The 24,592-nt window shown below is 33.7% G+C and overlaps 1 protein-coding gene across 1 annotated transcript in view; it reads left to right on the forward strand.

Moving 5' to 3' along the window:
- The window catches only part of LOC128168110 (collagen alpha-1(I) chain-like), an 81,297-nt gene extending 57,675 nt beyond the window's left edge, over positions 1-23,622 (forward strand). The window contains exons 35-67 of the mRNA XM_052834248.1: positions 1,128-1,271; positions 2,114-2,212; positions 2,401-2,508; positions 2,605-2,658; positions 3,137-3,289; positions 3,809-3,862; positions 4,392-4,490; positions 4,913-5,020; positions 5,592-5,645; positions 6,581-6,679; positions 8,877-8,975; positions 9,599-9,652; positions 9,875-9,928; positions 10,584-10,799; positions 11,942-12,049; positions 12,545-12,706; positions 13,285-13,392; positions 13,518-13,625; positions 14,017-14,124; positions 16,343-16,504; positions 16,885-16,938; positions 17,456-17,509; positions 18,005-18,058; positions 18,320-18,373; positions 18,806-18,877; positions 19,029-19,064; positions 19,442-19,477; positions 20,617-20,724; positions 21,038-21,170; positions 21,767-21,876; positions 22,215-22,289; positions 22,703-22,924; positions 23,036-23,622. Of these exons, the coding sequence (XP_052690208.1) occupies positions 1,128-1,271; positions 2,114-2,212; positions 2,401-2,508; positions 2,605-2,658; positions 3,137-3,289; positions 3,809-3,862; positions 4,392-4,490; positions 4,913-5,020; positions 5,592-5,645; positions 6,581-6,679; positions 8,877-8,975; positions 9,599-9,652; positions 9,875-9,928; positions 10,584-10,799; positions 11,942-12,049; positions 12,545-12,706; positions 13,285-13,392; positions 13,518-13,625; positions 14,017-14,124; positions 16,343-16,504; positions 16,885-16,938; positions 17,456-17,509; positions 18,005-18,058; positions 18,320-18,373; positions 18,806-18,877; positions 19,029-19,064; positions 19,442-19,477; positions 20,617-20,724; positions 21,038-21,170; positions 21,767-21,876; positions 22,215-22,289; positions 22,703-22,924; positions 23,036-23,182 (3,306 nt within the window). The 3' untranslated portion in view covers positions 23,183-23,622. The remainder of the gene's footprint in view (positions 1-1,127; positions 1,272-2,113; positions 2,213-2,400; positions 2,509-2,604; positions 2,659-3,136; positions 3,290-3,808; positions 3,863-4,391; positions 4,491-4,912; positions 5,021-5,591; positions 5,646-6,580; positions 6,680-8,876; positions 8,976-9,598; positions 9,653-9,874; positions 9,929-10,583; positions 10,800-11,941; positions 12,050-12,544; positions 12,707-13,284; positions 13,393-13,517; positions 13,626-14,016; positions 14,125-16,342; positions 16,505-16,884; positions 16,939-17,455; positions 17,510-18,004; positions 18,059-18,319; positions 18,374-18,805; positions 18,878-19,028; positions 19,065-19,441; positions 19,478-20,616; positions 20,725-21,037; positions 21,171-21,766; positions 21,877-22,214; positions 22,290-22,702; positions 22,925-23,035) is intronic.
- Positions 23,623-24,592: the final 970 nt, after the last annotated feature.

Raw genomic sequence — 24,592 nt, forward strand, 5'->3', positions numbered from 1 at the left:
GCCGAATTTGTTAATAATTATTGTCTATAAAATCTATTTGGTTTTTTTTTTCATTTAAAGGGTTTGAACGGAATAAGTGGACCTTCAGGTGAACAAGGATTGCCTGGAGAAAAGGTACATGTACATGTATAAAGGTCAAAATCACAAGGTAGTTTCTTCCATATTTGAATGCATGTCGGACTGTCGATTAGTTACGGTATTGTTTTAATATAGTTTGCCTCGTTTTAAGTGTTTATTCTGTATTACAGGGTTCAATGGGACCTCCTGGTCCCCCGGGACCTCCTGGCCTTCAAGGTCAAAGGGGAATCCCCGGCGAGAGAGGACGTGACGGCGATAGAGGTTCTAATGTACGTAATCATAAAATAACCACCTTAAACCTACGTCCGTTGACTATCGCGTTACGAATTAGGCAAATTTCTAATTACCAATTTAATGAAACAAATCAAAAAACGTATTCGTTATAAGAAATGGAAAACCATTATTAGTTAGATAAAACACATTTATTCCCATACTTAAGAATGCAAGTGTATGAAACCTTCATGTAATCGAGGTACAAACAATATAAAAGGAAATTTCGCGGTAAAAATATTTTCTATGACGTTTAACTATAATTGAACGTTTTACTTCTAAATACATTTGATATTGTCGACTTAATTCATACATTCGAACACGCATTTTGAATGAGATCACAATACAATGCTATCCCCCTGAACGATAACATAAATTACGTGTATTTTACTTGTAGGGATTGAATGGAGTGGACGGTCTCCCGGGTCCAGTGGGGCCTCCAGGAGTGATCGGAAATCAGGGGTCCCCGGGTGTTCCGGGAATTCCCGGACCAAAGGTATAATCTGCTGGATTATAATTAATACTTGATTTGTGCTTCACATTTATTCTTTAAATAAATGACTAATGTTTAATAACTTATTGTCACCCCTTTTCAAGTAGTAATGTCAGAAAACAATGCGTATACACCTTTTGGTAGAATCCGTTAAATATAAATTTTTTAAAACAAACAAAAACAAAAAAGGAAGCCACAAAATAAATCAAATTAGTCTTTGTTTTATTTTCTTCTAAAATTGACTCATATTGACTATTTTATAGAGTAATTTTTTGCTCGCTTTCAGGGAGAAGCAGGTGCTCCGGGACCCAAAGGTTCTGCTGGACTCCAAGGACAGAGGGGAGAGAGCGGAGTACCGGGTCCCCAGGGTGACGTGGGTGCTATTGGAATGGACGGCATGCCTGGTGCTTCTGGTGAAAAGGGCTCGTCGGTTAGTTTTGTTATATTTATGACAACTTTATTTCGCGATTTACAGTTAAAAAACTAGTTTTCGGTGACTAATTTTCGCAATCAAGATGTAGATTACCGGGGGAAAGTACCAGAGACTTTTGAGAATTGGTTCGCAGAGAGGTTACCTGTAGCAGTACGTTTTGTTTCCTTTTTGTTGATCTGGAGAAACTGTTATTATTTCAAGGCGTAAAAATTTAGAAATTTATATACATTGGGTGGTACGTTATCATGTGTATATTTTACAGTTGCAGTACAACATTAAAAGTTATAGTATAACATAGTTGTTTTTATAACCGGGTCATTTTATGGGTTGCGTTTGAAAGTGTCTTTGTGGCATTTGACCTGTCACCTTCATCTTGATTTGCAGGTTCTTGCAGAAAACACATTTTTCCCCATTTTTTCCCCAGTTCAACATAATTTAATTGATTAAGGGTTGTACAGCTTTTGTTTCATCTTTTTAAAGGTGGTATGGGACATATGTCGATATTAATGTGAATAAAAGTACATGTACATTATAACTGGCATACTTTCACCGGTTTGGAATTTTCAAATTTTACAATCTTTTTGAAAATATTTGGAGAGGTAAAAATGTAAAAACCTGGGATTCGAACTCATGACTTACAGGTTCGTAGTAAACCCTCTAATCCACTGCGCTACGACAGAAAGAAACTATAGTTACACTTCATTTTATTGTTTATTTCGATAAACAATACATGTAAATGTACGTCACAACATGGAGGTGTCCCATACCACCTTAATAGTATCCAAGCTTTTGAATTCCAATATTCCTTCAAAAACCATGATGTTTCCATTCAATGACAGGGCGATCCTGGTCCGGCAGGTGTTCCAGGGTTCCCCGGATCCAGAGGACCCCAAGGCATACCTGGCTCACCTGGACTACAGGGCCCCAAAGGAGCAAGCGTAAGCTGCACTGTTATAAATCTCAGTCTGTCCGTCCCTCTGTCTGTCTGTCTGTCTGTCAAGTCACTTCGTCAGTTTATTCTTTAAAATTAAAACAATAAGACCGATTCTTTGCAGAGATAAAATACATCATTGATTGATGGACAATGATTGACATTTTTGGCATTTTATTGAATTGAAACAAACAGGGTCAACCCGGACAACCTGGATATAAAGGAGAACGCGGACCTAGGGGAATGCCCGGAAGTTCGGGTGACCGAGGTCATCCTGGACATCCCGGACAGGAGGGAAAGAGGGTACGTTACCATGGTTTCCAAATTTATAAAATATTTACTTAATTCGATCCTCTTGTTTCTGCATGAAGAATAATTATTTATTTTCTTCTTTAACAGGGACTTAGAGGATCCATTGGAGACCCTGGCCCCCAGGGACCTCCCGGCGACCGAGTAAGTTTACGTCATCTTTGTTTAAAAAATTTGTTAAATCGTCACTGTATTGATTTTTTTTGTGTATATAGATATAAGTATAAATAAAGTTGAAAGCTAGATATTGTAGATAATCTATTACATAAAAAAGTATCTATTGGGTCTTTAATAATGGAGTATTCATTAGCTAATCAAAATTTTTAAGCGAAGTTTTTACAGTTAAACTTGTTAAAGCTTTTATTACTAATTCTAACTAGTTGATTTTAATGTCTATCCATTATTTAAACACAAAAAGGACATTGACTAATTGACTATATAGATACAGTATCTTTAAGAGGGAAAAAAAGTTCATGCATTAAACTGACAGCACATAGACACAACTTTAAAAAAAGGGGGGGGGGCATGTACTTTGAACTAAAAGTACATGTATATGAACACATCTTATATAATGAGAAAATTTTGTGTACTGAACTTAATTCGGCTGGGGTTTTTTCCATAGGGATCGATGGGAGAGAGGGGTCTTCCCGGAAATGTCGGAGACCCCGGATCACCGGGAGAGGAGGGAGAGCCAGGAGCACGTGGGAGGAGAGGTGAATCCGGACCTAACGGTGAACCAGGGAGAACAGGTCCTCCTGGTCCGCGTGGACCGAGGGTAAACCATATTTTGAGATATTTAAACAATAAAATGCTTTCTTTGGTGATTCATGCGGGTCATGAAGGTTAGATTTTTTTTTTCCGCAATGATCGCTACCTTCATAACCCGCATGAACCATTAAAATAAAAACATTGTTTATTTTGTTTGTATTTACACCTTTCTTTTAACAAATTGATAAATTGATTAAAAACATAAGTAAAATTAACTTAATTATTGTTAATGTACATTAGTATGTTAGCTAAAAGTAACAGCCAATGCGTCTTCAATGAGTCTGACATCATCATGATTATTTCATGCAGTCCGTGTTTTTCTATAGGTCGATGAAGGTTCGACCAATATCGATAAACGGGGCGTGTAAATTTAATTAATTCCTGTCAGTTTCAACAGAGCCATGAATTGCAATCAATTTTTAAAAGAAATAAAAGGCATTACGGATTGCTTCCTATAAAAATGATCTTTTAATTTAATTTTTGCATGGGTATCTCTTATTACGATATTCTACTTGATCTGTTCCAGGGTGCTGCCGGTCGGCCAGGCTTGGACGGTATGCAGGGACCGGTCGGAGATCCGGTAAGTAACCAATTTCTTATCAACGTATCGGAAGTATTTAAGGAGGCTGTGCGGTCAACAAATTAGCTATCAGATCTGCCTTGAATTTTTGTACATGATTTTTATAAACTATTAGAAAGTAGAAAAAAAAATCCATATACTTTAGCTTTAAATTTTCATTTTGCTTAGAGTCGTTTGGCGTATGTTGTGCGATGGCAAAGTTCATTTTCAGTTTCTTCTTATGAATGATCAGGCAAATTTTCACCAGCGTGGTGTGTAGTGAAACATATATTGTTTCATTCACAAATTCATATTTCCATGGGCAATTGATTTAAAGAATAATCAGAGATTTTCTTTAAAAAAACACCTGAAATACATTGTGAAAATAGCAAATTTATTATCTAAAAAATATAAAATAGAATCTTAATGAAACGAATTGCACTTCAGTAAATATTCTATGGCTTTTATAGAAGTATAACTACATGTAAAGGGGGTAAAGGATTCTGTTTAAGAGCAATTAGTTCATGAATTTATCTTTCCGTCTGTAAAGGGAATCAGTGGGAATGAAGGACGCCCCGGAGAAATGGGACCACCAGGAAATGCAGGAGCTGTGGGGATTCAAGGGCCCCAGGGACCGGCAGGGTCCAGGGTAAGATCTCTCTCTCTCTCTCTCTCTCTCTCTCTCTCTCTCTCTCGTTGGTTTGCTTTATTTCACAATTTTAATAGATAAGTAAAATTAATGGTCTCATCGTTCCGTCTTACTTTTATACTGTTTTTTCTCTGTTTGAAAACCAAGTCATAAAATGCCAGTAATGTGTATTAAACAGTAAACAGATGGATATCGGCAAAAGGTCATCTGGTCTGGGGTATAAATTTTTGGAAGCGTTAAAATCAACAAATAAATAATACTGTTGATAAATATTTCCCTGCTCATGTGAGAGTTATCACACCTTTATTGGGGTCCACAAATCTAGTGATCTCAAACGATGTCGTCACATCAATTGAAATCATTTGAAATTTGTTGCAACACATATTTGTACGTTGGTGATATTGTCAAGCATTACTTCTCAGGGACCTCCAGGGAGAGACGGAAATCCAGGAGGCCCTGGTCCTGAGGGGCCACAAGGTGACCCCGGACCGATGGGTGAAGCAGGACCAACAGGAAACCCCGGACCCCAGGTACTCTCTCTCTCTCTCTCTCTCTCTCTCTCTCTCTCAGAATTTTAATTTGGTTGAAACATTTCTGTTTAAAGAATTTTATTTATACAACCTTTTCAATTTTACGTCACCAATCAACATGTTCTACTAAACGTCGACCATATGTCTGATAGCATTCGAGTTCAATATTATCAATAAAGAAAAAAACATTGGTTTTTTTAATTATTTAAGTTGGCTTACAATAGAGATTAAATTGGTTCCGAGAATTGATATGAGGCGACTAGAATTGAAGTACATATTTTCAAAATTGATAGTCTACATAACACTATTTACTTGTAATTTCATTGATACGTATACGCAGGGTAAATTCCCTAAAAATAAATTTATAAACTTCTACATGCAAACGCCAAACAAAATAGACATCTATTCCTCAATTGTATTCGTATTTATCTCTTTGCTTGTATATAGTTGAAATGAAATGCGCCCTTTTTTTAAAGCCAATCTCAATGATGGCTTTATAATATATATACAAACTTTTTTTAATTAGAAACACACTTTTGTCAAAAGCAAATATTTGTTTGATAATTTACAGGGAGAAACAGGTGACCGTGGCCCCTTTGGGAATCAAGGCCCCAGAGGTTACCCCGTAAGTCTTAGTACAAAGGAGTATTCTGTATTAATTAATGATGGTTATGTGTGTTGTATTTCTGTTTATCTAAGACATCTCGTTTTTTGGAAGATGCGCCCAGAGGCACCTTACGTTATTAATATTTTTTTCTCGTAATAAAATATCACAGACACCTCATAGCTATTTATTTTTTCTCATAATTAATATATACATCCTCTACTTAATAATACTCAGAGATGTATTATTAGGTAGAGGGTAAATAATTATATTTATTACGAGGAAAGTATATAACGGCAGGTGCCTGTGATTGTATCATACATTACAGTTTACATTCCCTTACATTACATACATTACAACTACCGATACTACTCGATGTATTCGAAGAATTATTACAATTTATCGTTCAGGACAGTTGTAATTATTTTTTTTTTATTAATTTAAACAATAAAATGCTTTCCTTGGTGATTCTTTCGGGATTACCCGGATATGAAGGTAGCAACATTGCAGAAAAAATAACGCTAACGCCTCGGCTTTTATATTTCAAAATAACATTTCTTGACCCCGGAGGTTATTCTGCAACATTCACGATAACTCGTACTTTATTTCTTAAATATATGGAATATAAGGAATTTCATATGAAAATTGTAATTCATGAAATTAACTGCTTCAAGTTTCGTTTCAAATTTGACCATATTGGCTCTCTTTATTTCCCGTTAATTTACGTTGGATAAACCTATTGTTCCGTATCACTGCTGAAATGTTGGTTTTGAATTATAATAAGTTAAACATACTCTGTGTATTGTGATGTCATAACATACACAATCTATTCATTTGATTGTCAGAATTTAACAAACAATAACACTAACTGTGAGTAATATAGATTTGTTGACGTTCATTTTTGCTAATAACAATTTGTTTTGTTAAAGATATGTACATGTATAGTATTTTTAAAGGGAGCACCAGGATTAACCGGACCATCGGGAGAGGCGGGAAAACCCGGAGAGCCAGGGCCGCCCGGAGCTGCCGGACTCACCGGGAGAGCTGGTGCCAATGTAAGTACAGGAAGATGGATGAATGAATGGATAGGTAATTACACTGAAAGATACATGTAGATTTGTATATATTATGTTGTATACAATATGTTGTTTATAAATTTTTGATGTATAAATCAAGACAACTATAATTATTTGCTAAAAGTAGTATTGTGTGATATGTATTCAAACAAATGCCATCTTATGTAATTGATTAACGTAACAGTTGTTTTATAGGGAGAACTTCATTAACGAAACTGTTGTCTCATAGGGAGAACTACATAAATACAACTGTAACTTTATCAGAACATCATTTGTGTAAATGTTGTTTGATAGGGAAATCTTAATTAACGTATGTGTAACTTTATAGGAAGAACTCCAATAACGTAACCGTTACTTTACAGGGAGGGTTTCATTAACGTAATAATTACTTAAGTTTATAGGGAGAACTCCAATAACGTAAAGGTTATTTTATAGGGAGGGTTTCATTAACGTAATTATTACTTTATAGGAAGAACTCCAATAAAGTAACCGTTACTTTATAGGGAGGGTTTTATTAACGTAATAATTACTAAACTTTATAGGAAGAACTCCAATAAGGTAACCGTTACTTTATAGGGAGGGTTTCATTAACGTAATTATTACTTAAGTTTATAGGGAGAACTTCAATAACGTAACTGTTTCTTTATAGGGAGGGTTTCATTAACTTAATTATTACTTTATAGGGAGAACTCCAATAACGTAACTGTTTCTCTATAGGGAGGGTTTCATTAACGTAATTATAACTTTATAAGGAGAACTCCAATAACGTAACTGTTACTTTATAGGGAGGGTTTCATTAACGTAATTATTACTTAAGTTTACAGAGAGAACTCCAATAACGTAACTGTTTCTTTATAGGGAGGGTTTCATTAACGTAATTATTACTTTATAGAGAGAACTCCAATAACGTAACTGTTTCTTTATAGGGAGGGTTTCATTAACGTAATTATTACTTTATAGAGAGAACTCCAATAACGTAACTGTTACTTTACAAGTAGTGGTTTCATTAACGTAGTAACTTCTTTATAGGGAGAACTCCAATAACGTAACCGTTTCTTTATATGGGGAGGGTTTCATTAACGTAATTATAACTTTTTAGGGAAAACACCAATAACGTAGCTGTTACTTTACAGAAGTGGTTTCATTAACGTAGTAACTACTTTATAGAGAGAATTCCATTAACGTTACTGTTACTATTGGGAGAACTTCTTAAACTATACTGATACTCCACAAGGAGAGCTTCATTATTGTTACTGTTGTTTAATAGGTAGAACCTCATTGATTTATTCTTTTATAGGGAGAGCTTCATTAATATAACTGTTGTGTTATAGGGAGAGTTTTATTAATATAACTATTGTTTTATAGGGAGAGCTTTATTAATATAACTGTTGTTTTATAGGAAGAGCCTTATCAATATAACTGTTGTTTTATAGGGAGAGCTTTATTAATATAACTGTTGTTCTATAGGGAGAGCTTTATTAATATAACTGTTGTTTTATAGGGAGAGCTTCATTAATATAACTGTTGTTTTATAGGGAGAGCTTTATTAATATAACTGTTGTTTTATAGGGAGAGCTTTATTAATATAACTGTTGTTCTATAGGGAGAGCTTTATTAACATAACTGTTGTTTTATTGAGAGAGCTTCATTAATATAACTGTTGTTTTATAGGGAGAGCTTTATTAATATAACTGTTGTTTTATAGGGAGAGCTTTATTAATATAACTGTTGTTCTATAGGGAGAGCTTTATTAATATAACTGTTGTTTTATAGGGAGAGCTTTATTAGTATAACTGTTGTTTTATAGGGAGAGCTTCATTAATATAAGTGTTGTTTTATGGAGAGAGCTTCATTAATATAACTGTTGTTTTATAGGGAGAGCTTTATTAATATAACTGTTGTTCTATAGGGAGAGCTTTATTAATATAACTGTTGTTTTATAGGGAGGGCTTTATTAGTATAACTGTTGTTCTATAGGGAGAGCTTTATTAATATAACTGTTGTTTTATAAGGAGAGCTTTATTAATTTAACTGTTGTTTTATAGGGAGGGCTTTGTCAATATAACTGTTGTTTTATAGGAAGGGCTTTATCAATAAAACTGTTGTTTTATAAGGAGAGCTTTATTAGTATAACTGTTGTTTTATAGGGAGAGCTTTATCAATATAACTGTTGTAGGGAGAGCGTGGATTCCCTGGAGACCAGGGTGTCCCCGGAGTGCCAGGTGAATCAGGTGCCCCTGGACCTATCGGACCAGCGGGGCGTGACGGCGAAAGAGTAATATTTTTATTTTACTTTGTGTTTTAAACATATATTTTAAAGTAACAATATTCTATAATTACTACCACCAACACGTTATGCTTCCATTTCATTTTAATTCTTTATCCACTCAAGACCAGTTCACTGGTATTTGAGATTCAACATGAGTATATACAAATGTACACAATGAACAGTCAAGGGTCACATGTACAGTAGAAGTAATAAAGATAAAAAAAAAAAGTTAAGTTTACAATAGAGTGGGCTGTATAGGTTTGTTTTTGGAAGAGAAGACTTTGAAATTTTTCTTAATAAATCTTGACAATTATACTTTTTCTACAATATAAGTATTCATCAGCTCGTTAGACGTTAACAATTTGGGTTTTCATTGTATCTCTTGGACAAAAACATTTTTCTATCATCTACAAAATGTGTACATTCCAAAATATAATGAAATTCATCCCCAATACTAATAGAGTCACACATTGTACATTTTCTTAAAATGTTTATCACTACTGTGCCATCTACCTATTTCTATTGGGAAATCGTTGGTTACATGTTCGTTATTTTGTAAACGTGATCCACTTTAATTTGTTATGTGACGTTGTTGATATAACTATATAAATTTTGTAACGTTATTACAGGGACTGCCAGGACCTAAAGGTGACCGAGGAGATATAGGACCCTCAGGACCTAGCGTACGTATTTGTACTGTTAATGCAACCATAAAGTCCAGTCTTTGAAGAATCACATCTTTTAAAATCATATTTTATTTTACCAGTTGTTGGTTTTCAGCGCAAGTCTAATTTTAAATATTTTTTTTCAAAACAAAGAACAAAAATGATTTTGCCTGTTTCGTAAACACCTTTACTGTTTAGTGTGTATGGTCCTCAGTCTTTTAAATACATATTTATATTTAGGGCATGCACGGAGCTCGGGGAGAGCAGGGAGCAAGAGGACCTAAAGGAGAAGAGGTAACTTACTTAGTCTACGTTATAATGACAATAATCAAGTTTTAATCCTGATATTTTCACGTTTACATGCGGCCCTCACAAATAGACGCAAAAGTTAAGTAGAAACATTCAAAGGCCGTTTATATCGTTGTTCATTTTAAACTCTATGTACAATGTTTAGGAAGCATACAGCCAAATTTCTTCTTTTTTTATGGTAAATATTGATTTTTTTGGTTTTCTTTATTCATTAATGATTGTTTTATTCCTTCTTGAGGTAAGGAAGGATAGTTTATGGTGGTGTTTTAGGTGAATAATTTTACATGGAAGAAATCTGTATGATATAGGCTATTTATGTTTACTATGCCTCAGTTTGTATGTTGATATAGCAGGCCAGTTAACTGTTAAAAGATTCTTTCCAACAAATTTTTTGAAAGATTTTTCTAAGATCATTGATCGTCAACCGTCTGCGTGAGATATAAGAAGTAGTAAAAAAATACCCAACAATGTTAGGGTTACATGTGAAGTGTTGGTGTTCAGATTTTTTCATGCAAATTGTTTTCAAAGAAAAAAAAGTTTTCTTTTTTATTGGTATTTTGATGCATCTTTATTCAATTAATAAAAAAAATAGCCAATCAAAATTGATACCATTTGCTTCTATCTATGTCTATTTTTCAAGGGTGAACCTGGAGAACCCGGACCTGACGGGGCACCGGGTAGATCAGGCCCCCAGGGAGCCCCAGGACCTCCAGGCGATATGGGACCTATGGGTCTCTCAGCTGATCCCGGAACTCAGGGTGACGCTGGTAACCCTGGAGAACCAGGACCACGAGGATCCCCCGGGGGTCGGGGACCTCCAGGAGAGGAAGGGGCGTCGGGCATCCCAGGACCTCCCGTATGTTTATCTTGGCGACTAAACTACATCCTACGTATAAGAGCTGCTCAATAAACAATAAAAACAACCTTCTCAAATGTATTACGTACGCTGGCCTCAACGACAACCTTATTTTCTCATAAGACATTGAAAAAATTAAGTGTTATAATTAATTTTTGGGGTTTAAGATTATATCTTCATTTACTGCAATGATATGGCTTTAAATTTTCAACAGAAGCTTTTAATTAAGGTTGTCTAAGCAATACATCAAGTGAACGATAAAAACCGATTTCAATCAACGAAAACGTGGAAAGATGACCCACTATACTTTAAAAATTTCATTTTGTATGGCAACATTTGAACGTTTTAGAAAAATAATACAAGTCCGTAATACGTGGTCGAAGTCGCATATAGCATTTAACAATGGAGTTTGTTGTGACTCAAATGGCTCAGTGATTAGAGCACCAGACATTAGATAACATTATGATGATAAGGTTTTTAGGTTGTGGGTTCGATACCACCAAAACTTAAGATTTGTTTTCTTATCGTTTTTTAAAATATTCAAAACTGAATATAGTTAGAAATTGTGGTTTTCAAAACTTGCTTTATAACATAATCAAGTATATTTAGTTTGAAAAAATTCAATTTAAAATTGTATTTTACGACTTAACCAAATGGGCATTTGCGCTATCTTGTTCCCCCATCTTCTTTGGAATATACATGTATATATTGGAAGTATATAAAAAATCTGCAGCAGGACCGTTTAAAATATTAGAAGCAATGCAATGGTTTCATTTTGCATTGTACTGTATATTCTAAAGCAATATTTTCCAATAATTACTAAAATTAGATGTTATATGGAATATAAATATATTATACATGTACATGTAATAAGTTTGGATAGTCAGCTTATGTTTTCCTATCATTCAAACATGTCAATATAACTAAATACCGTTACATGTATTAAGCTTTGAAATTCTTCAAACTTTTAATTCTATTATCAAATCCATTTATTTCAAAAAGATAATAAAAAGAGTTATCAAAATTAAAAAAACAGCAGCTTAACAACACTATGAATAAATTTTACTCAAATACACGTACATCCTTGATTTTGATTCTGTAATTGTCTTCCTGGAATGACACGATGTAGACTTTATTTTAAGGGACCCTCAGGACCTCTAGGTGCCCGTGGACTGAATGGACTGTCCGGCGTAAAGGGGGAAACGGGAGATCGCGGAATTTCTGGCGCACCCGGTAATAGAGGACCCTCGGTGAGTTCATTTTGAGTTTCCTAATTTAAAATTAGTTTTTATCGAAGTATTATTTAAGATTTATATTTTCAACTGGACAGTGCTTTTGTTTTAACGTATTTTTTACATCTGGGTATCAAAAGTGATTTTAATAGCTTTCATTGCCAAAATAGATCTTTTTGGTTCATATTTAACAATGTACAAAATTACACAAAATAAAATTCTAAGCTCTTAAGAGTTCATAGTTAATTAACAAGGATTTGAACACGGGGCAATGGTTTTATATGGAACAATATTTAATCTTTAATGTGACATATACATGTGTAAACAGAGAACATGGCAGCTCATTCGGCTCACATTAATTTTCGGAGTTCTTCGGACTATTCTGAAGTCCATATATTAGAATGGCACCTTACATTCCCTTCCAGTATAAATTATTTTATATCCAGTAGTGCATTTTAAAATACGACTATTTATAATGGAATAATATGTCTGAATATATTCTTGTATTTGCAGGGTGCGGACGGTATCCCAGGTAGAAAAGGTGAGCGAGGAGACCGGGGAATCCCTGGTATTCCTGGTCAACCCGGCCCCACAGGTAGAGACGGTCCCCAGGGATTCCCCGGAAAATCTGGCAGCCCCGGGTCACAGGGTACCCCCGGTCAGGATGGTATCACGGTAAGACAACACCTATATATATATTAAATTTATAACATAAGGTGATTGCATAATTATTCTGTTTTCTTGAATATAATTATGATAATAGCTAAAATCGCAATTAAAAAAGAAAAGAAAAATAATGTCATTAAACATATATTTCTTTTGTTTCTTACAATGGAATTGACAGAGCAAATTAGTATTATTTATCGAAATATCGTACGTGCATGTTTAAACAAAGGACTGTAGAGCATATTAGGATGAATGACAGAAAAACAATTAAATTAAGGTAAATAAATAGCATTTTGATAAACAGGGTGTTTCGTTATATTTGTTCATATTTTAAACTGGTATAACAATCAATTAAATTGATTTATCAAGAAGGTTTCAATATTTTTATTTGTCGGTTTGTTGACTCTACATAAATTTAAACAGTCATAGCGTTATTGTCTGGGTAACAAAAACTCACCTGTTTGCATAGAAAAACAATAAAAGGAGTAAACGTACTATGTCGAGTAAAATGTATGTACAATGTATATGACAGAAAATTTACTATTCATCAATTTAAGTACATATATTCTCAATCTGTCTTTATCCAGGGAATGCGTGGTGAACCCGGATCCCCTGGGCCCAGAGGTCAGGAAGGTATGCCAGGCAACCCTGGACAGCCAGGTCAAAAGGGGGCAAGGGGCGAGGATGGAGCAGAGGTGAGGCGGTTGACACTATCTCAAAAACTTGTTCGAAATCAGAAACCAGTGGCTTAAATATTACGAAAGAATTTTGCCACGAAACCACTGTCCTCACCATTGTTTTTTTTAATTTCCATACATAGGGGCCTACTGGTCCAGTTGGGCCTTTGGGAAATTCAGGAGAAGTAGGTTTACCCGGAGATCCTGGTACACGCGGAGAAAGGGGACCAATGGGACCAGCAGGTGCAGTTGTAAGTACAAGACACTGTTTGATGATGCTAAATTTTTGGTCAATTTCCCAAATATAATTTCGAGTGTATGAAAATATATGAATCTGAGACCAATACTCAGACCTGAGGCAGAGTATTGACTGTAGGAAAGATGGTGACGGCTTTGCCAGATGCCTTTATTTAGAAGAAAAACTACTGCACTATAATTGTTCTTATCAAAATAAAAAAGCCCTAGAATAGAAGAATCAATTTGCTCATGACATATTAACTGAGGTTTAATGAATTTGATAAATTGAACAAAAAATAAAACTTAATTAGTCTTTAATTAACAGTCATTTCATCAATGTGGTTAATATCCTTCGTTAACTTTTGTTTTATATATAAATGTAAAATATAAATATTTTGGTCATAGGGTTTACCCGGAGAGCCTGGAAAATCTGGGTCCGACGGCGCGCCAGGAAAGCAAGGTCCCCAGGGACCTCCAGGGAACCCAGGGTCTGTTGGAAATGTGGGATCACCCGTGAGTTATACACGTAGCTTTTTCTTTTACATCGTTTGTGTGAAATTCGGCTCTGTTGATTAGCTTGCAAGAGCTTTTTGATTATCCTTACGCTTTAGTTAATTTCAATGTGTTTTAACTTTTCACAATTTTCTTTCAATTTATTTCTACTATATTAATTATCTAGAGCATGCAAGTTTTGCTCTGAAAATATTTTCCAATTGCGTGTCCAAACTCTTCCATTATATATTTCAGTTAGATGGCCATAGTTTTTAAAAATACGTGTTTTAGTGATGGTGTTAAGGAAGGAAAACTAATTGAGAATATTTTGATTGATTGATATACCGTACGAAAACGTTGACCTAAAATATCAAATAAAGGTTCCACTAAACTCAATCGTTTGTAAGCTTACCTGTATTTGAATATACTTTGTTTCTTGTTTGCACCATAGAATAGGAAAATGTCGAGGATATGAATTTTGTTGTCTTATAATTAAAATGCCAAATTTCCTAATTATAATAAATCATATCGATTTGTGGTGAAGACTATGGATTTCAGATTTGTGTTCAATTATCAGGGATGGGGTAATGGTAATTTGTAATGGTAATTGAGTGTAATTAATTACAAATTTTAATGTAATTGAAAGTAATGTGTAATTGATCAATTTTTCAATTACATGTAATGGTAATTTAATTAATTACTTGAAAAAAAGGCATGTAATTCCAATTACTTTTCAATTACTTTCAATTACACACTGATGTACATATAAATATGAAGCTGTCCACTACCTATTGTTCCCAACACTATCAATGGTACAAGATCAATTTAGGAAGATTAGTTAAAAAGCATTAAACTATTATTATATATATTATCATACTAAATATTTTTCAGAATGAGTTTTTTTCAGTGATTCAATATTTAATCATAAGTTTCCCAAATTTAATTAAGAACATGAATTTGATGATTTGCTTGATCTCTTTTTTTTTTAAAATACTTATTTCCCTTCTTAAAATTGGTGTCAATCATCATCGAGTTAGATTAAAACATCACTGTTTAATTTACGAACAAAATCAGTGTTAAATAAACTATCAAGTCATGCAGCCTAAAATGCATAGAGCTCAAATGCATGGCTTCCAAGTTTTTGATGCCTAACATGTACACAGGGTGTGTTCCCTTATTGCAAACATTTGATAATTAGGTAGAGGACAACAGGTGTGAATTGTGTTTTGATAACAAGTATAGTCTGCCCTCTACCTGAGATTAACCTGTACTTTGGCATTGTATTTACAAAGAAAAAAAATAGGGTATAAAAATGCAAAGTTTTCATTTAATAGTTTTGCATGCAGGAAATACTTGAGTTGACGTGATAGGTGTAGGTTAGGGGATATGACTTTCAAATGTTTATTGAATATTAAGGTGGTATGAGACACCTCCATATTGTGACTACTGGTACCTGCGTTTTAAATTAAACAATAAAACCAAATTTATATTTTTTCTTTCAAAAAATTGTTACTTATCAAAGTAGTTAGCAAATTCTCAAACAGTGTCTCAAAGTATTTTGATAATGATGAAACTTTATTCACATTATAGACATACGTCCTTAGATGTTTATGTGTTGTAAATAAATCATAGTTTTATTAAATTTTAATGAATTTCAAAATGTAATTTGTAATTTAATTAATTACATTTGCAAAGTAATTGTAATTTAATTAATTACATTTGAAAACTCTTGTAATGGTAATGGTAATTTAATTGAAGAATTTAAGGAAGTAATTGTAATTTAATTAATTACCTTCCATTGTAATTGACCCCATCCCTGTCAATTATTAACAAAATCCGAAATTATGCTTTTAATTTTTGCGCCCTTGGTTTCATATTAAACTTTGTCTTGAAAAATAACGATGTTTTCGGGACAGGTCATTTCTGTCGTAGCCTTATCCCTATCCTAAATGAGGAAAAATAAATCTCAAGCAATATTATTACAAAAGAAAAAAATTAAAACAAAGAATCACGAGTCGCTAGATTGCATGGGTAATTTTGTTTCTTTACTTTGATATTTGTGACATTTACTAGCTTTTATGTACATTTACATTTGCTTTGTATTATGCTAGTAATAAGTTGGTTTACAAAAAAATATTTTTGAGCAGAGTTTTCTCAGAAAACGATTGCACGTGTACATGTATTTATTTATGTATTTATTTATTCATTTTTTTTATTTATCTTTAACTCGCCGATTTAGGGTAATCCTGGACCAGATGGTGCACCTGGAATTACGGGACGTACAGGTGAGAAAGGACCCGCTGGAGAGATGGGACAGTCCGGACCACCCGGGTTACCAGGGTTCGCTGGCCCCCCAGGAGTGACTGGTGCAACCGGTCCAAGTGGCGAAAGAGGATTAAGAGTACGGAAACTAGTTTCTTGCCCTATTTTTTTTTATAGCTATTAACTTTCTTTGCTCGTTCACAAAGATAATTTTAAATGATTTATTAGGGAGATAGAGTATGCGGCATATGATGGGGATACAATTTAAACCCGACTTTATATGCATATTGTATTAGTTTTGCCTATGTATCTAAAGGCTCTTAGAAGTATGACATTTCAAATAAGCAAATTTAGAACTTTGTTACGCCAAATGATAAATTGATATTAAATTTGAATTTATTTTCTTTAAAGTTGTTTGTTTGCGTACTGCTTTGCTTAAAGAAACAACTTTGTGCTATTAATTCTCTTATCCAAGGACCGACTGTTAATTTAGGGGGTTTTTTTCCTTTGCATTTTTAGGGTGAAAAAGGTCCATCTGGAGCACCCGGCGCACCTGGAGTACGGGGACCACCGGTATGGAACAGATCCGATTTGTAGTGCATGTAGAATAGTTTACGTGACATTAGTTTAGATTCTAAAGAAGACATTTAATTTAACAAACTTGAGAGAGGTTCGATGATTTTCATCCATATAAATGAAAAAGTTTACGTAGAGTATTAAAAATATTTAAATTCAATAATTTAGCAAAAAGTGATGCCGAAAATAACTCTAGCATGTTAAAGCAATATAATGAATAATCCATGTATTAATTTTTACTGAACATGGTTTACAGTTAAATCGGATCTCCCCCCCCCCTTTTTTTAAATTTTGAATGCGTCTCAAATGTAAGAAATTTGCTTTTCGCCTGTTACAAGAATTAAAGAAAACTAGTAACCCAATTTACAGTTATAGTTTTCAACGGAAAATATATACTTCTATTCTAATTGCTAAAAAAATCATTGGCACACCAATGGCTTTTTCTGTACTCAGATTAATCGAAATATACATGTTCATTATCACTAATTAGTTTTAAATTGTTTGAAATTTTCAGGGTTCAAATGGAATTCAAGGAAACTCTGGAGAGAAGGGAGATAATGGCGAAGAGGTATGTATATTGTACCTGTCATTTGTAAATCGAAGATTAAACATTTCTTGATTCTCAATTGAAATGTGTAAGAGGCACAGTCAATATAAACCATCTCCCAAGTACAAAGTCAGGTAGTGGAGTAATGCAAATATCTAAGTTTTATGCACCTTTTCAACTTGTAGACAAAGAAAGCTATACTTATAGAAGCATTTTTGTTACCAAAAGCTCTCAACCATTTTTTTTAAGGATTTTGACATAGTCATTGTAGTCAAAATTTATTTTTTCTTTAAGATGTGAATTGGTAATTGGCCCATAAAGTGGTTTTTTGACAATTTTTTTGAGATTGCAGTTTTCAATGTTTATAGATCAAATAAAGAACATTTTTAAATGCAATAATGTTTTAAATGAGCAGTTTTACACATTAAAATAAATTTAATCCTGACTTTGGGTATAACAATAGTAGGCCTTGAATGAATGAGATCATTAAACCAAGCGTTATTTTGCATTGTTTAGGGTGAAAAGGGCGACCCTGGTTTAATGGGATTGAATGGTTTACTAGGACCTGAGGTAATATTAATCTACTTCGTTGTTTTTTCCATATAATCTTTAATTCAGACTTGTTTTTTTTAAAGGCATATGTTTTGTTACAAACGTAACGATGATGTCATAATGATATATAAGAATAATATATTGCTGTTCAAAATAGTGTTCATTTAGTTTTTGTATGATTTTCATTGCGTAGTTTTTATTCTCTGGTAAAAAACTGCGTGACAAGAACGAAATTATGTTTACGAAGACGCATTATATTGATGTATATTCGTCTGCTAGGGACCCCCCGGAGAGCCTGGACCAATGGGACCCCCAGGCCCCTTAGGACAAGCGGTAAGCTTCAGTTACATCCCTTACTTCAACAATTCATTAAAAAGATATCTACAGGTTTCAATAGCACAACAATGTATAATTTGCGTGACGTCATATATTGAAAATGACAATTACATGTAGTACATGTATAAACAATGAATTGGTAGATGTAAAACTTCTTTCACATAACACAGTAAAATTGTGTGGTGCTGGTCACTGTTACATGCCAAAGTAATGTTAAAAATAACGGAACAAATTGTAAAACACAAAACTATAAGGTACGAGTAAGACATCGGCGTTCCAAGATAAGACAGATGCTTAATATATATATATATATATATATATATATATATATATATATATATATATATATATATATATATATATATATATATATATATATATATATATGTATTATATTTATATACTAGTATATATTACATTTATACCTAGGGACCAACGGGACGACGAGGAAGACCTGGAGAGGAAGGGCAGCCTGGCGCACCCGGACACCAGGGACCCCTGGTATGTCAATCACTTTATCTTTGTCAAATCTATGTATGAAAAACATAGTAAAAAAGAATGTAGAAATCCAATATTTGCGATTCTTCTTCTATATTTTGATTTTTATTTTGCCTGTTTGGTTTTTGTTATTTTCACATGTTTCTCTTTTTAGGGACCACGTGGACCTAAAGGAGATAGTGGACGACCAGTAAGGCTTTTGATCGTGTTTTGTTAAGTTCCATAGAAATAGTCTTTATTAAAGAAGACGTAACTGTTCCAGATTCAATGTCTTTATTCGATGGAATTCTTTCGAGGTTTTCTATTAATGTCAATTTAAAGTAATAATTGGAAGTATTTAAAAGTACTTTAACAAGTACTCAAAAATACTTAAAATATAAGAACTAATTAAAAGTACTAGAAAGTCTGAAACAGACAGATAATTGATATTTAAGGTACAGATTTAGAATTTACATGAAAGTACAAGTGCTATTAAATACTAGCAATGAATTTCAAGGTAATTGTGTTTTAAATGTAATATCAGTAACAATTGAAATACTAGTAATATTTTTCTTTCTCCATTTTCAGGGTGTAATGGGAGAAATGGGACAGCCCGGTTCACCTGTAAGTTGTCGTTCTTGAATACTAGTTTAGCGAGAAGTCATTATTTGTTAATAAACTACAGGGTTATTTTCGCCCCGTGTAATTGTCGCCCTTATACACTTGCAAGCAGTTTTGTACTGTCTTGAATTCGCCCAGACACAGTTTTGTTTAAAGAGAGATAATCTGAGACATTGGAATTCGCCCATTGTTAAATTCGCCCATTGATAAAGAGGGCGAAAGTAGCGCAAATAAGACGGGTGAATATTTCAATGTACATGTATACAGTAAATTGTTATTCATTGAAAACCAAAAACGTAAACGAAGTTTCGTAGCATACATCAGAAAAACACGTGCGTATTAATAGAACCATGGTGAGGTGATCTAAAGCATTCATAAACTTATGAAGTGTTGCAAAATTAAAATGAAGAATAAATATTCACATCACTTCAAAACAAGAAAAGCCTACGTAAGCCTACGTACAAAAAAGATAAAGAGATCTCTGATATCGATTATATTATGCGAGAAACAAAAACATCAATAGATATGTAATTTTTTTCAAAGTTTTTTTTTTGGGGGGGGGGTTATTTGTTCACTATTTTTTCCTGGTAAGCAAACGGTTTTAAACACTGTATAACTACTGACCAGATTTGTCTTTTATAAATTGGAGACTAATTTTGGTTCTCTTCTGATTTATGTTTACAAAAAGGAAATTATCTCTGAGCGAAAACAAGTTCTAAGTGCAAACAGATTGATATTTTGATAAAGTATATGGCTCAAGCTCTCTTTTAAACATACAACATACGGTAAGGGCTCAAAACATATGCTTATTCTTTATCCTTGTACAAAAACGAAAATCATTTGGATGCCGCTAGAGTCACAGCTCCTTGTAGAATATCTACATCTTCTTCGTATTCTTTGTTTTACACATGGCGTTTCGCCGTCATGTTTGAATTGAGGTCTAAAGGCTGTCTTTTTCTACGATCTCATTGAAAACATATTGTTCTTGAAACTACACATACATGTACGTTGATAGCATTAAATAGTGAAAAATAATTGAAATCTAAAAATGGTAAGTCAGATAACCGTTGACGTAAAAACAAAGTTCAATTGAATGATAATGAAAACACTAATTTCTATGATGCTTTATCTTATGTTGCTAGGGTATCCCAGGTCCTTCTGTATACGGTGCCGCAATGCAAGGCTGGTTCCAAAGAGCCCCAGTCTTCAAAGGCCCCGGGTACCAGGGAGACGAGGCTAAGACCCAAGAGGTAGGTCAGGGACTTTCAGAGGATATAAATACCTTGTTTTACTCAACTCTATACATGTATTTAAACTTAATAGTTATAAAATACATCTCATGGCTTTTGATGGTATATGATTTTTATCCAACGAATTGTGTGTTTTCCATCCCCAAGCATTGGTGAGGGGATATAAATCACTCAACTCGTTGGATAAAAGTGATATACCATCACAACCATGAGGGATTCTTCTTATCACGTGTTTTAATCCCTATTTTAATCCCTATTTTATAGGATATTTGTGATAGAAATATTATTGAACCAAATTGTATATTATTTTTAGAAAGAAGATGTGTTTAAAGCTCTTAAAGATATAACAGAGGAATTGAGGAAGTTGAAATTCCCAGACGGCTCAAAAGAGGCTCCAGCCAGAACGTGTCAACAGATCAAGAAAAATAAGCCGGACGCAGAAGACGGTATTGTCGTTTGTTAATGCAGTATCTTTGTGTATGGTGTATAGAACTAGGAGTCCGAATTTGTGCTTATACAGAGAGAGAGGAGAGAGAGGAGAGAGAGAGAGAGAGAGCACCACTTTTGCTATAATATATGTATATCCAAATGCTCCAAACATAAAGTATATTTAAAAGCAATTCCTGGGATTACCAATAGAATTTTCTCTCCGTCGGAGACTATACAGTTTATAAAATAATATAAAATTTCATACTGTATTTAAATTAGTGTAAATTAGAGCAAAATTCCTCACTACTTCACGAAAATAAGAAAAAGAATACTTCAATGCCATGCAACAAAATGATCATGCTCAATATGAATCATGTAACAACAGCTGATAAAATTTTCTGATTAAAATTCGTGTAATTAAATAAAATTATCCTAAGACTTTTGTAAAAATAGCGTCATTGTCAAATATGAAAAAAAAACCTTGGGGAATTTCTGCATGTCTTAACAAAACATAAACTGTAGTCTGAACTTAGATCAAAGTGCTTATTCTAAATTAAATAAATCAATCAGATTAAGAACATTTTACAATTATACTGATTGGGGTTTTTTTCAGGGTACTACTGGGTTGATCCTAATGCTGGTGTTAAACTTGATGCCATCCGAGTCTACTGTGACTTCAGGAGTAAGAAGATTTACACGTGCGTTTTGCCAGCGATGAACATTGTGAGTATTACTGAAATCTAGGGGGGGGGGGTATCATGAAGTAAGTTCAAATACTGTCATTTTTATTCGGTTATTTTGTTCAAGTAAGAAGTTATTTAATTTGGAAAAAAAATGCATTGCTTCTTACAATCTCTAAAAGAATATTTAAACAAGTAGCTTGTATTATCATTCATATTAATTACCTATATTGATTTACTCTCATTTGCTGCTTGACAAAATATTGACAAATTCATACATTTTCAGTTTAAACACATCTATTATAGTAACAAATAGAAATAGCATAGTAATGAACATGTACATGAACGAAAATTTATTCCTTTGTGGTATTTTGTCTACAGACCGATGAACACACTGCTCCAGGAGCGACCCAATCACCCCTGTGGTACGCCTCCCAGCACTTACAGGATGGAGAGGTAATTTCATTTGAATGTACATCTGATCGCTTGTATTTACACTGCATGTACATTCCTGCAGAAACCGTTCACATCGACGCGAATCTAGGGTCTAGAGGACCTGGTTAAGGATTTCAACATGATCCAGCCTTTGGAAAATTTAATAATCAATTTGGCATCGTAAAGTTGCATGAACCAAAAATAGGCCTCATGGCAAACAAAATTACCCCCCCCCCCCCAGCATGCAACATACAATCTATAAGACAGAAAGTTGGTTTTACAATGATTCTATTCGGGGAAATACACTATCTTGGTGGTATAATGCTTTTTAGGCCTTAAACAGTCTTAAAAAGTCTTATCCCAAATCCATGTATACTGTCTTGGCAAATGGATGTTATTCAAATGATTACTTATCCGTTTCAATGAATTTCTAGATCCCATACCAGTCCAAAGTGGTACAGATTAAGTTCCTTCAGAGCTTACACGATAAAGCCGAACAGGAGATCACTTTCCATTGTAAGAACTCGGTAGCTTACCGCGATGCCCAATCAAAGAGCAAAGACAGGGCCATCCTTCTAACAACATTCAACGGAGACTGGCTGGGCGCGAACAACAAAAAGAAATTTAGATACAAGGTCACAGAGGATGGATGTCAGGTAACTGCTTCTATATGTGTACATTTAAAACATTCACGTACTCCTACCTTGCACGAAAGTGCACGTGGTTTATATTTCATAATGTTGTTTTTTTGTTTGTTTTTTTTTAAGGTGAAAGACGGCTCATGGGGGAAAACTGTGTTTGAGGTAAAAACGAAGAAGACCAACAGATTGCCGATCGTTGACGTTGGTATTGCCGACATAGGGCAGCAAGACCAGGCTTTCAGGGTGGAAGTTGGACGTGTTTGTTTTTCGTGATATCTGAGTTAATGTTATGGTCAGGATATACTTTGTGACTCGTCGATTTTTGCGATAGAAAAAATAAAATTCCAATCATTTCGTTCCTGTGATTTAGATATGAAGCAATTTTACATAGCATACTATTTATGTATTTTATGATTTATGACACACTTTAAAAGAAAAAAGCGCACGAGGGTATTCTCGTGTGCGAGTGAGTGCGAGCGAGTATTTGTGCGTGGTTATGTGTGTGTGTATGCGCGCGCGCGTTACATGCAATGAAAGAATGGTGAGTTTTCTAAAATTGTTTGAAGCATATTATGTGATCTTTTTGGACAAAATACATCATAAAAATCTTCATGCGTGTTTGGATCATATGCATATTTCTTAGCTGGTATGTCAAGGCTATTCTCTTTTATTCGTTTTCAATCAGCTGAATCTAATAAACAATTGAATCAAAACATACTCCTTTTTTAAGAGAATATATATATCATATTTATTTATCTCTATTTCATTAATGGAATTTACATTTTTTAAAAACGATCATGTTTCTTATAAAATTATTGAATCGCATAATAAAGAAAATGAAATTACAAGATTTCATAATATTTAATTGATTTACAATGTTAAGTTCCCATTTCGTTGTTTTGTTCTGTTATTCCATTGACTGAATGTGATTTATTATACAAATAAACTATTAATAGTTTCTGGTTTGCATCGCATAATAATTGAAATTTCTATATATGTTGATGGATCCTTTTAGTTGCAATATGATGCGTTCACAAGTTACCTCATGAACAGTAGTGTATGCAATAAAATCTAACTTCAGAAGAAAAAAAATTTATTCAAGTAATTTTGACAGGTTCTTGGAATTTTTTTTATACTATTGAATGAACATCGTTTGAACCCAGAGGTATCTATAGATAAAGTACAATTTTAAAAAAATGTACGACAAAATACCAATTTAAGGAGACGGAGAACAGGATCTTTTTGAGAACTGCAATGCTCAACATGTGATATGACTATAAAATTTTCCTTTTAGAAAAGAGACTTGATAATAAACATAAGAATATCTAGAGGAAAAATCGATTTTATATTTATACAGGATCTACAAGCGTACAAGTATTATGACTTCATTAAGCTCATTTTATCATGCCTATTGTTGCTCAGGTGAGCGATGTGGCCCATGAGCTTCTTGTGTTGATTTCATAGTCTATCTGCATTTCATACAAATGTTAATTCATGGAATCACTATAAACAATAAAATGCTTTTTTTGTGATTCATGTGGGATATGCAGGTGGCGACATTGCAGAAAAATACATTATCCGCGTTAGCGGGTTATGTAATTTTTTTCTGCAATGATCGCTACCTTCATAACACATAATTTATGATTCATTAGGGAAAGCATTTTATTGTGTATAATTACATCT

Source organism: Crassostrea angulata, chromosome 1 (genome assembly GCF_025612915.1).
Source record: "Crassostrea angulata isolate pt1a10 chromosome 1, ASM2561291v2, whole genome shotgun sequence".
NCBI classification, from domain to species: Eukaryota; Metazoa; Mollusca; class Bivalvia; order Ostreida; family Ostreidae; genus Magallana; species Magallana angulata.